The sequence below is a fragment of the Crassostrea angulata genome, chromosome 6 (assembly GCF_025612915.1).
Source record: "Crassostrea angulata isolate pt1a10 chromosome 6, ASM2561291v2, whole genome shotgun sequence".
Taxonomy (NCBI): Eukaryota; Metazoa; Mollusca; class Bivalvia; order Ostreida; family Ostreidae; genus Magallana; species Magallana angulata.
The window spans coordinates 22,437,992-22,450,822 of record NC_069116.1 but is presented as its reverse complement, the minus strand read 5'-3'; the positions used below and the strand labels follow the sequence as shown (position 1 = coordinate 22,450,822).

At 37.1% G+C, this 12,831-nt stretch overlaps 1 protein-coding gene across 1 annotated transcript; it reads right to left on the bottom strand.

The window, feature by feature from the left end:
• Window positions 1-584: 584 nt before the first annotated feature.
• On the bottom strand, window positions 585-8,022 carry LOC128187407 (uncharacterized). The gene is made up of 3 exons (XM_052857853.1): window positions 7,783-8,022; window positions 1,594-7,319; window positions 585-1,130 (listed from the first exon to the last, which is right to left on the bottom strand). Exon 2 carries the CDS (start codon window positions 6,476-6,478, stop codon window positions 1,988-1,990), a length of 4,491 nt encoding a protein of 1,496 aa, XP_052713813.1. The 5' UTR covers window positions 6,479-7,319; window positions 7,783-8,022; the 3' UTR covers window positions 585-1,130; window positions 1,594-1,987.
• Window positions 8,023-12,831: the final 4,809 nt, after the last annotated feature.

Here is a 12,831-nt window from a genome sequence, read left to right as displayed (position 1 = left end):
ACGCAAAAAGGTAAATCTGGAAGCATGCAATTCCGGTACTTGCTGATTTAAACTGAGGCGAATAGATTTATCGAAATAAACAATAAAATCAAGTATACTTTTTAAAATAGTTTCTTTCCCATAATCGTCATATTACAGCGTAGCGCAGTGGGTTAGTGGGTTCACTACAAATCTGTAGGTCATGAGATCGAATCCCGTTGAGGACGATAAAAAATTTTAACTTTTCAAAATTTTCTGAAACGTATTTTTGGAATGAAAACTGTGAAAGAAAATTCAAAACCGGTGAAAGTATCTCAATTATAATATTCTAAAATCCACAATAATATCGACAGATGTTCCTTAAATTACCAACTTAAGGGGATGGGAAGGTGGCTTTGAATTTCTCTCAGGTTGGGATACATAAATCCTATTAGTTAATTTTCCCCTTTATTTATTTGACTTAGTTTTGCATTAAAGCTAATTTCAATATATTCACTTATGTAGGCCTATAATGAAATATGCATGTATTTACCATTTCAACATGATATTTAGGAAATTTCTTCAACTCAGAAATGAGAAGTCCCCAAGGTGTTTGGGACTGTAACGTGGATGAGCCAGGCGTTCTCCAAATAACAGTTAAGACAACTTCAGGTTTATAAATTTATTAACAAAAGAACAAATGAAATATATTTACAATAACACTTTCACACCCATACTCGCTCACACCCCATACTCATTCAATTTGCAGTAATTAATAACCCTACTTTAACAAACTTATATGAAAAAAATACTATCTATGAATATAAAAAAAAACCTTTTTTGACAGACAGACGAACCGGTATATAATAGTTTTCTTTAAGTTCTAAACATGGTTGCCACTCCAAAACTTATTTTCAACTGTTCACATATCAATCACTTAATATCTATCATATCACTCGTGTTCCAAGTCACGCGATCACTTATCTCGATCGGATATCTGCTTTTATTTCAAATCATCGCCGATGTCACGGAGTAGACTTCACTTCTCTCCAGTATCCCCACCGTGGAATCCTTCAGGGCTGTGGTCCTGGAACTTAGGAACCGTGGTGGTGTTGAACATCGGGGTGGTTATCCCAACTGGACCTTCACTGATGTATGACCAAGTCAAAACGCTACAATTTATTACAGTTATAAGTATATGTAGGCAACCTGAGTGTGGCAAGATATGATGATACTTGAATAAAATAATCATATGATAAGTGTCTGTCACTAATATGTAAACAAAGTTATGTTTCATAGCAACATGTAAATAATAACAAAATAAATATGGCGCACACTTCCGGTCAATAAGTTCCGGAGAATCACTTCCGCCCAAGACATTTAAATAAATCAGCAAGTTTTATCTAATACAAAAAAATACGCATAGAATAACGTTCAAAGCTATACAATTATATTACAAGGCTTTATCGATAGTATAAAACTGGTATTTAAACTTCCACGCAAAAGATACGCTCGACTGCTCACACAGGTAAGTTTAACAGGTGAACGCTGGCCAAGGTTATATTTAGTTCAATAAACAAGAATTACTAGTCGAATACACAAAAATACTGAATAAAACTGATAACAAATACTTACCACGGTCTGCTATCCGTGCCCACTTATAACATGGTTCATGCACAATGCATGCTGCAATATCGCTCAGTACAGCAAACAAGAGCTGCCCTCAAAATCGTGTCTCGTTACACGGCAGCCAACCCGGGAATGACCAGGTGTCAGCGGTTCTACCTGACTGCGCATTTGCAAAGACTTATGGGTAACCCGACTTACAAAATCAAAGGGCCACGAAGCTAGCCTGGTGCTAGTATACAAGTGATTGTTACACACCTCCCCCCTTGTGAAGAAAATTGTCTACAATTTTCTCAATATAGTACAATCACTTGAGATCGGTAATATCCTAACAACAACAAAAATTCTGAACATATTTACAAATAGACCGGTATACATACCTTATCTTGTCTACTGGATTTCATCACTGGCGGCTCAAGTAGTCTGCCCCAACGTTTTCGCTCCCTTTTATCGCCACTATTCGAAAACGATACTGCTGAAGTTGAAGCGCCCATCTCATCAATCGAGAGTTCTCCGTTTTTGACTTGTTCAAGTAGGTTAGGGGTTGATGATCTGTTTCAAGGATAAATTCTTGCCCATACAAGTACTGGTGAAACTTTTGTATGCCCCAAACCACAGCTAAACATTCTTTCTCTATTACAGCGTAAGACTTCTCACTGTTCTTAAGTTTCCGACTAGCATACGCTACCGGTAATTTTTCCTCATTCTCAGTTTGCAGTAACACCGCGCCAATCCCATCTTCTGATGCATCGGTGCGCAAAATGAATTTCTCCTTAAAATCTGGTAATTTGAGGATTGGTCTCGCACACAATAGTTGCTTAAGCGTGTCAAATGCCAGCTGTGCACTATCACTCCACTTCACTTTATTAGGCTGTCCTTTCTTGGTAAGATCTGACAATGGAATTGCTATGGCAGAAAAGTTCGGTATGAACTTTCTGTAAAATCCAGCTAATCCCAAGAATGAACGGACTTGCTTCTTTGTTTGGGGAATTGGTGAATTTTTGAGAGACTCGATTTTCTCCACTTCAGGTTGTAATCGCTGTTGACCAATGACGTGTCCAAGGCAATCCAGTTCTGGGTAAGCAATAAAACATTTGGATGGTCTAGCTGTTAGTCCTGCTCTCCGTAGACGAGCAAACAGTTCACGTAGTACATCAAGATGTTGTTCCCAAGTGTCGGTGAACACCATAATATCATCAATGAAGTTGTCTACGTCATCCATGTCTTGAAGTAGCTTTCTCATAAGTCTGCTGAATGTTGCTGGGGCATTTACTAACCCAAACGGCATGGTTGTAAACTGGAATAAACCGACTGGTGTTGTGAATGCCGTGAGCTGTTTACTTTGTCTCTCCATTGGCACCTGCCAGTATCCTTTGCTAAGATCAATTTTCGACACGTATTTCTTCCCTGACATCTTTGCAAATATACTTTCGGGATTCGGCATCGGTTCTGAGTCAAAGACAGTTATGCTGTTGAGTTTCCTAAAATCCACACAAAATCTGTTCGTGCCATCTTTTTTTCTAGCTATGACTACTGGTGCGCAATAAGGTGAAGATGATGGCTCTATGACCTTCAACTGGAGCATTTTTTCCACTTCCTCTTTTATTGTCTTTTCTGTATGGAACGGTAAAGGGTACTGCTTTACTCTAACTGGCTCAGTTGTTGTCACGTCAATCTTGTGTTCCACCAAATTTGTTGCTCCGGGTAGATCTGTCAGAACATCACTGAATGATTCACACAGAGTCTTTACTGTTTCAAGCTGAACTTGAGTAATCTGCTCTGAGATCTTAATGTCGTTGTAGGTTTCCGTCTGAAATGCAGGAGGTAACACAATGGACTCTTGATTTTCATCGGTGTCTTCATCGTCACAGTCAATAACAGATACAGCACATGCAGTTAAGACGCCACGACACTCATCATCTCTCTCAACATATTTCTTCAGTAAGTTTGCATGGAGAGTCTTCAGTTTACCGTCAACGTTAACTTTGTAGTCCATATTTCCCAACTTCTCAACGATATCATATGGTCCTTTCCACTGCATCAATAGCTTGTTTGACTTAGTTGGCAAAAGGATCAGAACTTTGTCACCAACTTTCATCTGTCTGACCTTTGTCTTTCTGTTGTAATAGTGTCTCTGTTTCTTTTGTGCTTTTTCTAACTGTTCATGTGCAATCTTGCATGTTTCTTCTAACTTTTCTCGGAGGTCAATCACATACTGGTATGTTGATTTCACATCTTCATCAGGTATTTCTTTTGTCCATAATTCCTTCAGAATTTTCATGGGACCACGCACTGAATGTCCATATAGAAGTTCAAAGGGTGAGAAACCCAAGCTTTCTTGCGGTACCTCTCTATATGCGAACAGTAAAGCGTTCAGATATTTGTCCCAGTCTTTGGGTCTTTCGGCGCACATCCTTTTAAGCATTAGTTTAAGAGTGCCGTTGAATTTTTCCACCAGACCATTACACATAGGGTGGTAGGGAGTTGTCGTGATTCGTTTCAATGACAGTAGCCTGCTGACTTCTTTCATTACATCTGATGTAAACTGTGTTCCCTGGTCTGTTAAGATTTCTCTAGGTACTCCAACACGACTGAATACGTCAACTAAAGCTTCTGCTACTCGTTCAGTCTCTATGCCAGACAATGCAACTGCTTCAGGATAGCGTGTTGCAAAGTCGATAATCGTCAAGATGTACTTATTGCCTTTTGTCGTTCTTGGTTCTAGCGGTCCCACAATATCTGCGGCAACTCGGTGAAATGGTTCTGAAATTAGAGGCATACGACCTAGTGGAACAGGAGGAATTTTGCCTTTTGGGGTTGTTCGTTGACAGATATCACAGGAACTGATGAATCGTCGAATATCCGCTTGAACTCCAGGCCAATAAAACTCTGATGTAACTCTGTCGATAGTTTTCTTCACCCCTAGATGTCCAGCCATCAGTGTTTCGTGCGCAAGTTTCATTACAAAGTGTCGGTATTTCTTCGGTACGATCAACTGATGAAACAATTTTCCATTCGAAACTTTTAGACTGCTAAACTCTCTGTATAACAAGTTGTTCCGCTCATATATTTTGGTTGATCCTCCATCACTATATGTTTTCACTGGCTGTTTTTTGGCTAGAGTTCTGAATTTATCCAGAGTTGTGTCTGTTTGTTGTTCTTTGATAAATTCCTCTGGAGATACATCTGCCAATGCACTTGGAACTCGCAAAAGTTTATAAGACTGGCTCTGTTTCTTCGACTGGCTACGAGTTTGCACTGCTGTAGTCGATCCGTTAGCCAATATCCACGATGTGTCTGGGTCATCTGCTCTTCTGACGCCCTCGATATTGCCCAAAATCAAATCATACGATGGGTTTTCGAAACACCAAGCGACAACAGTTCCGGAGTAGTACGGTGAATCCACTTCTATTTCTGCCACATCAGCATCGACCACACTACCATCTGCCAAAACACACTTCTGAATTTGGCCTGTCATCTGTTCTGGTTTCACAAGGTTTTTCCTTATCACTACTCCACCACAACCAGTGTCTCTGAGTACGTTCACAATTTTGTCACCAACACAACCCTTGACTATCGGCATAACAGTCTCTGGGATTATCTTACAGTCATTGACGTGTGACACATGCTTCTGTGCTTCAACAACTGATGATCCTTGACGATTCCTTCCCTGCCACTGATTTCCATAGTTTCTATCGCGATCACGAAAGGAAGGTGAATATCTCATAGGACTTGGAACTCTGTTCCTGTTGTTATAATGGTTTGAGTTACGATTGTCATCACAAAAACGAACTTGTTTCGATTCATCTTTTCCCTTGTGAATATCACTTGATTGTCTGTTTGGTGTGTAGGTTCCGGATGTACATTCGACAGCTTTATGTCCGTATCTACCACACACATAGCATTGTCCCCTTTGACTCCCTGGTGTCCCTTGACTTCTAGATTGTTGCTGACAATTAAACTGCTGCTTTCTGTCGAATCCCACAGGTTTCTGGGTTACGAACGAAGACGTTGTTGCCCTTGCTTCTGCGAATTGATCTGCATAACGTGCCATTTCTTGAACAGTTGCGGGAATCCTTTCCTTAAGAAATAATGAAAGTTCCTTTGAACAACACAGAATGAACTGCTCTCGGAGAAACAGATCCTTTAATCCATCAAATGTTTTCTCAATTTTAGAGAGTTCGATCCACCGACCAAGGTAATTGTCAATCCGTGATGAAAATTGGGAAAATGTTTCGCTTCCATCTGGTTTGGATGTTCTGAATTTCTTTCTGAATCCATCTTCAGTCATTTCAAAACGTTTGTACAAAGCTTCTTTGAGTTCCTCATAATTGAGTGCACTCGCAGGTGGAAGTCTTGCGAACACATCTAACGCTTTTCCTGTTAGGAGAGCACTAAGGTGAGATCCCCAGTTACCGACGTTCCAGTTCTGAGCTCTTGCATATCTTTCAAAACGTTGGATGTAAGCGTCAATATTGTCTTTAGATTCATCAAATGCTGGAAGTTTCGGGCCTTTCACAGGTTGATGATTTTCTGTCACATGTGTAGATTCCAACGCAACTCTGTGAGATCGTTCTGACGCAAGTGCTTGGAATTGATGGTCCACTTCGATTTCCTGCATTTTACGTTTATGCTCGGACACAGCATGAAGTTCTCTTTTCTCTTCTAGTTCTAACTGATGTTGTCGTTCTTCACGCTCTCTTTCACTGCGCTCTTTTTCTAATTGTAACTGGAATTCACGATCCTTTTCAGCTTGTCTTTCAGATCGTTCTTTTTCTCTGTCATCACGCATTCTAGCTTGCTCCTCGCGGACGAATGTCTTCAAGTCTTCATCTTTCAGTCCCATCTGAGCACCCAAGTCGAGGAGATCCTTCATTTCTGCTATAGTAGACATGGCGGTAAGTACTGTAATGAACCTGTATACCTGAATATCTACAGCTCTCTTTGTCTATATACTTTCACTTTTATCTTTAATCTAAGATACCCACCTTTAACTAATTTATGGGTGTACCATACTTTTACTCACCTCCAAAGATAATATCAGCAACAACTTGTGACTATTGACTAAACCTAACAATTCAATGAAATTACAAGTGATATTTAGAATTGGCAAACCTTCACCCTTGAAGCAATCTTAAATGATTTGGAGAAGAACTGATCGTCATCCCACCGCTGCCACCAATTGTAACGTGGATGAGCCAGGCGTTCTCCAAATAACAGTTAAGACAACTTCAGGTTTATAAATTTATTAACAAAAGAACAAATGAAATATATTTACAATAACACTTTCACACCCATACTCGCTCACACCCCATACTCATTCAATTTGCAGTAATTAATAACCCTACTTTAACAAACTTATATGAAAAAAATACTATCTATGAATATAAAAAAAAACCTTTTTTGACAGACAGACGAACCGGTATATAATAGTTTTCTTTAAGTTCTAAACATGGTTGCCACTCCAAAACTTATTTTCAACTGTTCACATATCAATCACTTAATATCTATCATATCACTCGTGTTCCAAGTCACGCGATCACTTATCTCGATCGGATATCTGCTTTTATTTCAAATCATCGCCGATGTCACGGAGTAGACTTCACTTCTCTCCAGTATCCCCACCGTGGAATCCTTCAGGGCTGTGGTCCTGGAACTTAGGAACCGTGGTGGTGTTGAACATCGGGGTGGTTATCCCAACTGGACCTTCACTGATGTATGACCAAGTCAAAACGCTACAATTTATTACAGTTATAAGTATATGTAGGCAACCTGAGTGTGGCAAGATATGATGATACTTGAATAAAATAATCATATGATAAGTGTCTGTCACTAATATGTAAACAAAGTTATGTTTCATAGCAACATGTAAATAATAACAAAATAAATATGGCGCACACTTCCGGTCAATAAGTTCCGGAGAATCACTTCCGCCCAAGACATTTAAATAAATCAGCAAGTTTTATCTAATACAAAAAAATACGCATAGAATAACGTTCAAAGCTATACAATTATATTACAAGGCTTTATCGATAGTATAAAACTGGTATTTAAACTTCCACGCAAAAGATACGCTCGACTGCTCACACAGGTAAGTTTAACAGGTGAACGCTGGCCAAGGTTATATTTAGTTCAATAAACAAGAATTACTAGTCGAATACACAAAAATACTGAATAAAACTGATAACAAATACTTACCACGGTCTGCTATCCGTGCCCACTTATAACATGGTTCATGCACAATGCATGCTGCAATATCGCTCAGTACAGCAAACAAGAGCTGCCCTCAAAATCGTGTCTCGTTACACGGCAGCCAACCCGGGAATGACCAGGTGTCAGCGGTTCTACCTGACTGCGCATTTGCAAAGACTTATGGGTAACCCGACTTACAAAATCAAAGGGCCACGAAGCTAGCCTGGTGCTAGTATACAAGTGATTGTTACAGGGACTTAGGACTTAGGAACAATAACTCTTACCCGAGGAACTTTCATACCAAATAAAATTTAAATTATTTTTTATGTTTATTTGCAATGATTTTCATTCAATTTTTAGCTCACCTGAGCTGAAAGCTCAAGTGAGCTATTCTGATCACATTTTGTCCGTCGTCCGTCTGTCCGTCTGTCCGTCTGTCCGTCTGTCTGTCTGTCCGTCTGTAAACTTTTTACATTTTGAACTTCTTCTCTAAAACCGCTTATCCAATTTCAACCAAATTTGGCACAAAGCATCCTTATGTGAGGGCGAATATAAATTGCAAAAATAAAAGTCCGATCTGTATTCAAAGCGGAGAAAACCTTGAAACTGTAGAAAAAGGGGGGTGCATTTTTAAAAATCTTCTTCTCAAGAACTACTGATTCCAATTCAACGTAGTTTAGCATAAATTATCCTTATGGGAAGGAAAATATAAATTGCAAAAATTAAGTGCTAATTCTGTGTCAAATTTGAGTTATTACGAAAATAATAATAAAGGAAATGGGTGTTTCAATCAGTTTAATAGCTTCGGGCTCGGCATCCGGTAATCCGGCATCCGGTAAAATGGGTAGGCAAGACTTGGTCTGGGCAAAACAAAGATTGGCAGATATTAATCTGCCAATCTCATTAAAATATCAGGATATTTGATGGACTAGTATATTTGTATTCGCTGTAAATATTGCTGCAAAATAATGCGTATTTGGAATTGACGATTGTCGATCTGCCTTGGCTTTTATTTTGCCACGGCCCGGGTTTGCATACCCATTTTACCTAGACTCGTATTCCATACATCTAAAACGAGGTTCTTTGTTTAAAGCAGCCATGACATTATAAGAAAAAGGGTCGATCTGACTATGATGAATTTGCTTGTTGTGCAACAGTTCGCGTATGAAGGGAAATTTTTGAAACATGCAAAATATATCGTTGCCGATTTTGTGAAGTAAATTGAGGCTAAATATTTCAATGCGTTGACAGTTTTCACACATGACGTTGGTGTTAGCTTGTTCCGATTTTCGTTTCGTTTTCATTATTTCTGCTTGTAACCTGGGAACAATCGTCTGTATTATTTCGTGATTTTTACGTATCAAATCAAACAGAGACTTTGGTAAATCAAACAGTTAACTGTTTACCTGCGCAAATTAAGCAAAATCTGATGTATTAAAAAATAATGAAATACAATTCATTCTACCGGTAATTCGATCGGCATTATCTTTTGCGTAATGGTAGATTAATGCAATAGGTTTTGTTGCGATGCTCGGCATTTTCTCGAGTTTATTCAATTTAAATAAAGTTTGACATTGCTGACGGAAATATGTAGGTATATACATGTATCTATATGATTCATTTCGAAAAAATAAATTGTGTTCTTTATTTGTTATAGTGAATGTTTCTTGTGTTTAATTGTTTTCAATTTCTAATAACTAACCATATTTAAGTGTTAAGCTTCAAATTATAAGCAAGATACAGAGATTTGCTCACAATTCTATGTTTGTACACAGATCTTAAAAACTAAAGATTAAAAAAGTAAAAAATTTGTCAATATTTATTGAGAAAATTTTCAAAGTCTGTTCGTTCAGAAACCAACTTTAACATCTTATTGTATTGTAAACTTAACATTTTTTCGTCATTATTACTCCTACTGTACATGTGATCCTTCACTGTGTTTGTGTACATTTGTATAAACTGATTTTGAACCTCAAATACCAGTGAACTGGTATTGAGTGAATAAAAGAATATAAAATCTTAGGCCATTCTTTTTTTCCATTTTAAATGCTGAATAGGAAATACCAAGTTAAAAATCATAAGCTGAATGTAATAAACTCATGTGAACAAAATATGAATCAAACCTAGGCGAACTGTGAGCTCTGTATCTTGCTTATAATTCTACAATTGACGCTGAAATTTTGGTTGAACATTAGAAAATCTCTATGAATTAGAGTATGTTAAATACTTGTACAAACAAAATAAAATAATGATACTGTGAAATCATTAGATTTCGTGGTGGCTCATTTTTCGTGGAATTCTTGGGTACCTCTCATCCACGAAATAACATCCTTCACGAATTGATGAATTAGGGTAATAAAGTCATATTCCCTTTTGTAGATATATATGAAAACACGAAATTACGTCCCCACGAATCTGTAAAATTTAAGTCATCCACGAAAATTGGCCCCCACGAAATTTAATGATTCCACAGTATTCTGTATATATCTACTTTCCCTCTCTTTATACAATAAATAATGTGAAATCTACATCAATTTTGATAGTTTTTCAGACACGAGTAAATAAAAACGACATCTTTAAAACAGTTTCCATATTTCTGACACATTTCTGTTGCGGGGATAAAGTAATTATCGCTATTCCTAAGAATATCACAGCGGAAAATTATCCTGGTTTGTACGCGAAGTAAATAACAGTCATTTAATTGTAATGGAGAAGACAAATAAAATTTTTGAATGGTTTTAATTTGAGAAATTGAGCACATTGAGGTACAATTTTCTTCTTCACATCTATACATGTAGGGTTTTTAAAATAAAAAACAATAACTATTATTTTTTTTTAAAACAATAACTAGTAAGTACTGAGTAGTTGATGAAAAAAATGTAACTATATGCACTCATATATTTTGATCGCTTTACAAAGTGGGGGGGGGGGCAGAACGAAAATATAGGGATTTGGAAGTTAACAACTTAACAGTATACCTCTACCAAATGTTTAGTTTTATATCTTGCGTAGAATTTTCTTATTCTGGTAAAAAATAGTATTTCATGAAGGTACAATGTCAAAAATTACATGTATACAAAAAAGTGTAAAATTCGAATACTTTACAATATTTATTTTTTGTTTTTCTACCGAGGGACCATATGGGACAATATCTTTTGATGCCCATTGTTGCTCAGGTGAGCGATGTGGCCCCATGGGCCTCTTGTTTATGTCACATTTATTAAAATACATTTTCTTATAACATGAAGCAGCTTTTTCAGATGATTTGTGAACAGAGTAAGAAAATATGAAAAATTATGTTTTGGGGAAAAACTAAAAAAAATTACAATAATAACATTTTTGAATGTTAAGAAGTGTTATATTATTTAGATATCCGAAGGAAATATCCATTATATGACAAAAAAAAAATCTCTCAATTTGTTAATAGTTAACTTTTTAAAAATAATTTTACAAAAACACGAAAAAACATTAAAAAATTCTTTAAAAATACCTATATATCCCTATCATCATTTTAATATTTGATAAGTATATGTTTTGTGGTCTTCTATTGAAAATTGGAATAAACTGTGGGTGTATAGAGCCACCTTAAAACTAAAATGTGTTTGTTTTTAGCCATTGTTCTTCATAAGGGTTCTTGTGTGAAATGACAATATTTATACTTCAGTTTTTCGTTCATTCGCGAAAACTACGCGTTATATCGCGAAACTTTCGCGTTGATTCGCGAAAGTTACATGTTATATCGCGAAAGTTTAGAGTATTTTTGCGAAAGGAATTTGTTTATTCGCGAAAGTAACGCGAAAGTTTCGCGTCAATCGCAAAAGTAACGCATTTATTCGCGAAATTTTTTTTTTTACCTACTTAAAAGACCTCAATGGGCTTCCGTAGTTGTCCTCCATTTATTTCCCACGACATATATTTCCCACGGGTAGAGCCCTTTTTCTGTTTTTTCTTGGGGTGGAGACGGAGAGGGTAATTTAATCTTCATAGCTCCCTATATTCGTGCAAAAATCCATATTATTTATAATATTCTTTACTTTCTATGAAAATCTTTTTCTGGAATTTTACAGACGATCCATGTGACAGTTTTCCCTGCAAGCACGGGGGCACGTGCACCAAGCTCTCAGATTCCACATTCTCGTGTTCCTGCGTTTCCGGATATGATCCTTCCACTAATTGCGCAAGCAGTAAGGTATAATTAGCCTTGTCTAATCTTGTCAGAAGATTCATGTGAGCTTTTCTGATCAATCAAATGTTCATTGTGCGAGGGTAGTAAAAAGTAAAATAGAGGATCCTTGGCTAAAGGGCTGTCAAGATTTTGTTCAAATGAAGGGCCTTCAAAAATAAGATTTTCAATAGGGCATTATGGTTGTAAAATTTTAATTATCATAGCGAGCAATATTAAAACTTTTATATGCATGTATACGCTTCCTCATATATATGTACAATCAATTCAATATTGTTCAAACCATATCCCAAAAGGGCAGAAAGATATCCCAATTAGTATTTAACGTTCAGCATGAAAAAAATGATTTGGAATATTTTTGAAATTTTTTTAGAACCATTTTAACAAGAGCTTGGACTTTGGGTAGTTAGGTCAAACGGCAATGTGGCGTAGGCCTTTCTATTTCTTTGTAGGCCACTAAGCTATGGCTCTTTGAAATCAACAGGATTTGTCTGGCTTTTGAGCGAAGACTACGCAATCGGTGTGTATTTCGCTTGAAACGAGCGTCATTTTAACTTGTCTTGACGCAAGAAATAGATCGTTACATCCTACTTAAAGTCCAAGGTCTTGTTAAAATGATTCTAGAACCTTTCATGAAGAAGTTTCAAGCTATTCATAATAAACCTTCTATTGTCAGATATTCTCGAACCTTTTGAAATCCAGTCAATTTGCCACATTCAGATATCAACTGAAACGTGTATTACTGAAAATATTGAATCCGTGAATGCCAGTGAATCGTTACCAAACTTAGTCTGATTACAGGTCTGTCTGTTTACTCCGTGAGTAATTCTACAACCAATGAAGACAACGACCGATCGGGTTTATCCGATAAG

Bases quoted from the DNA above. Each gene is read 5' to 3' on its own strand.
- LOC128187407 (XM_052857853.1), bottom strand. From the start codon at position 6,478: ATGTCTACTATAGCAGAAATGAAGGATCTCCTCGACTTGGGTGCTCAG.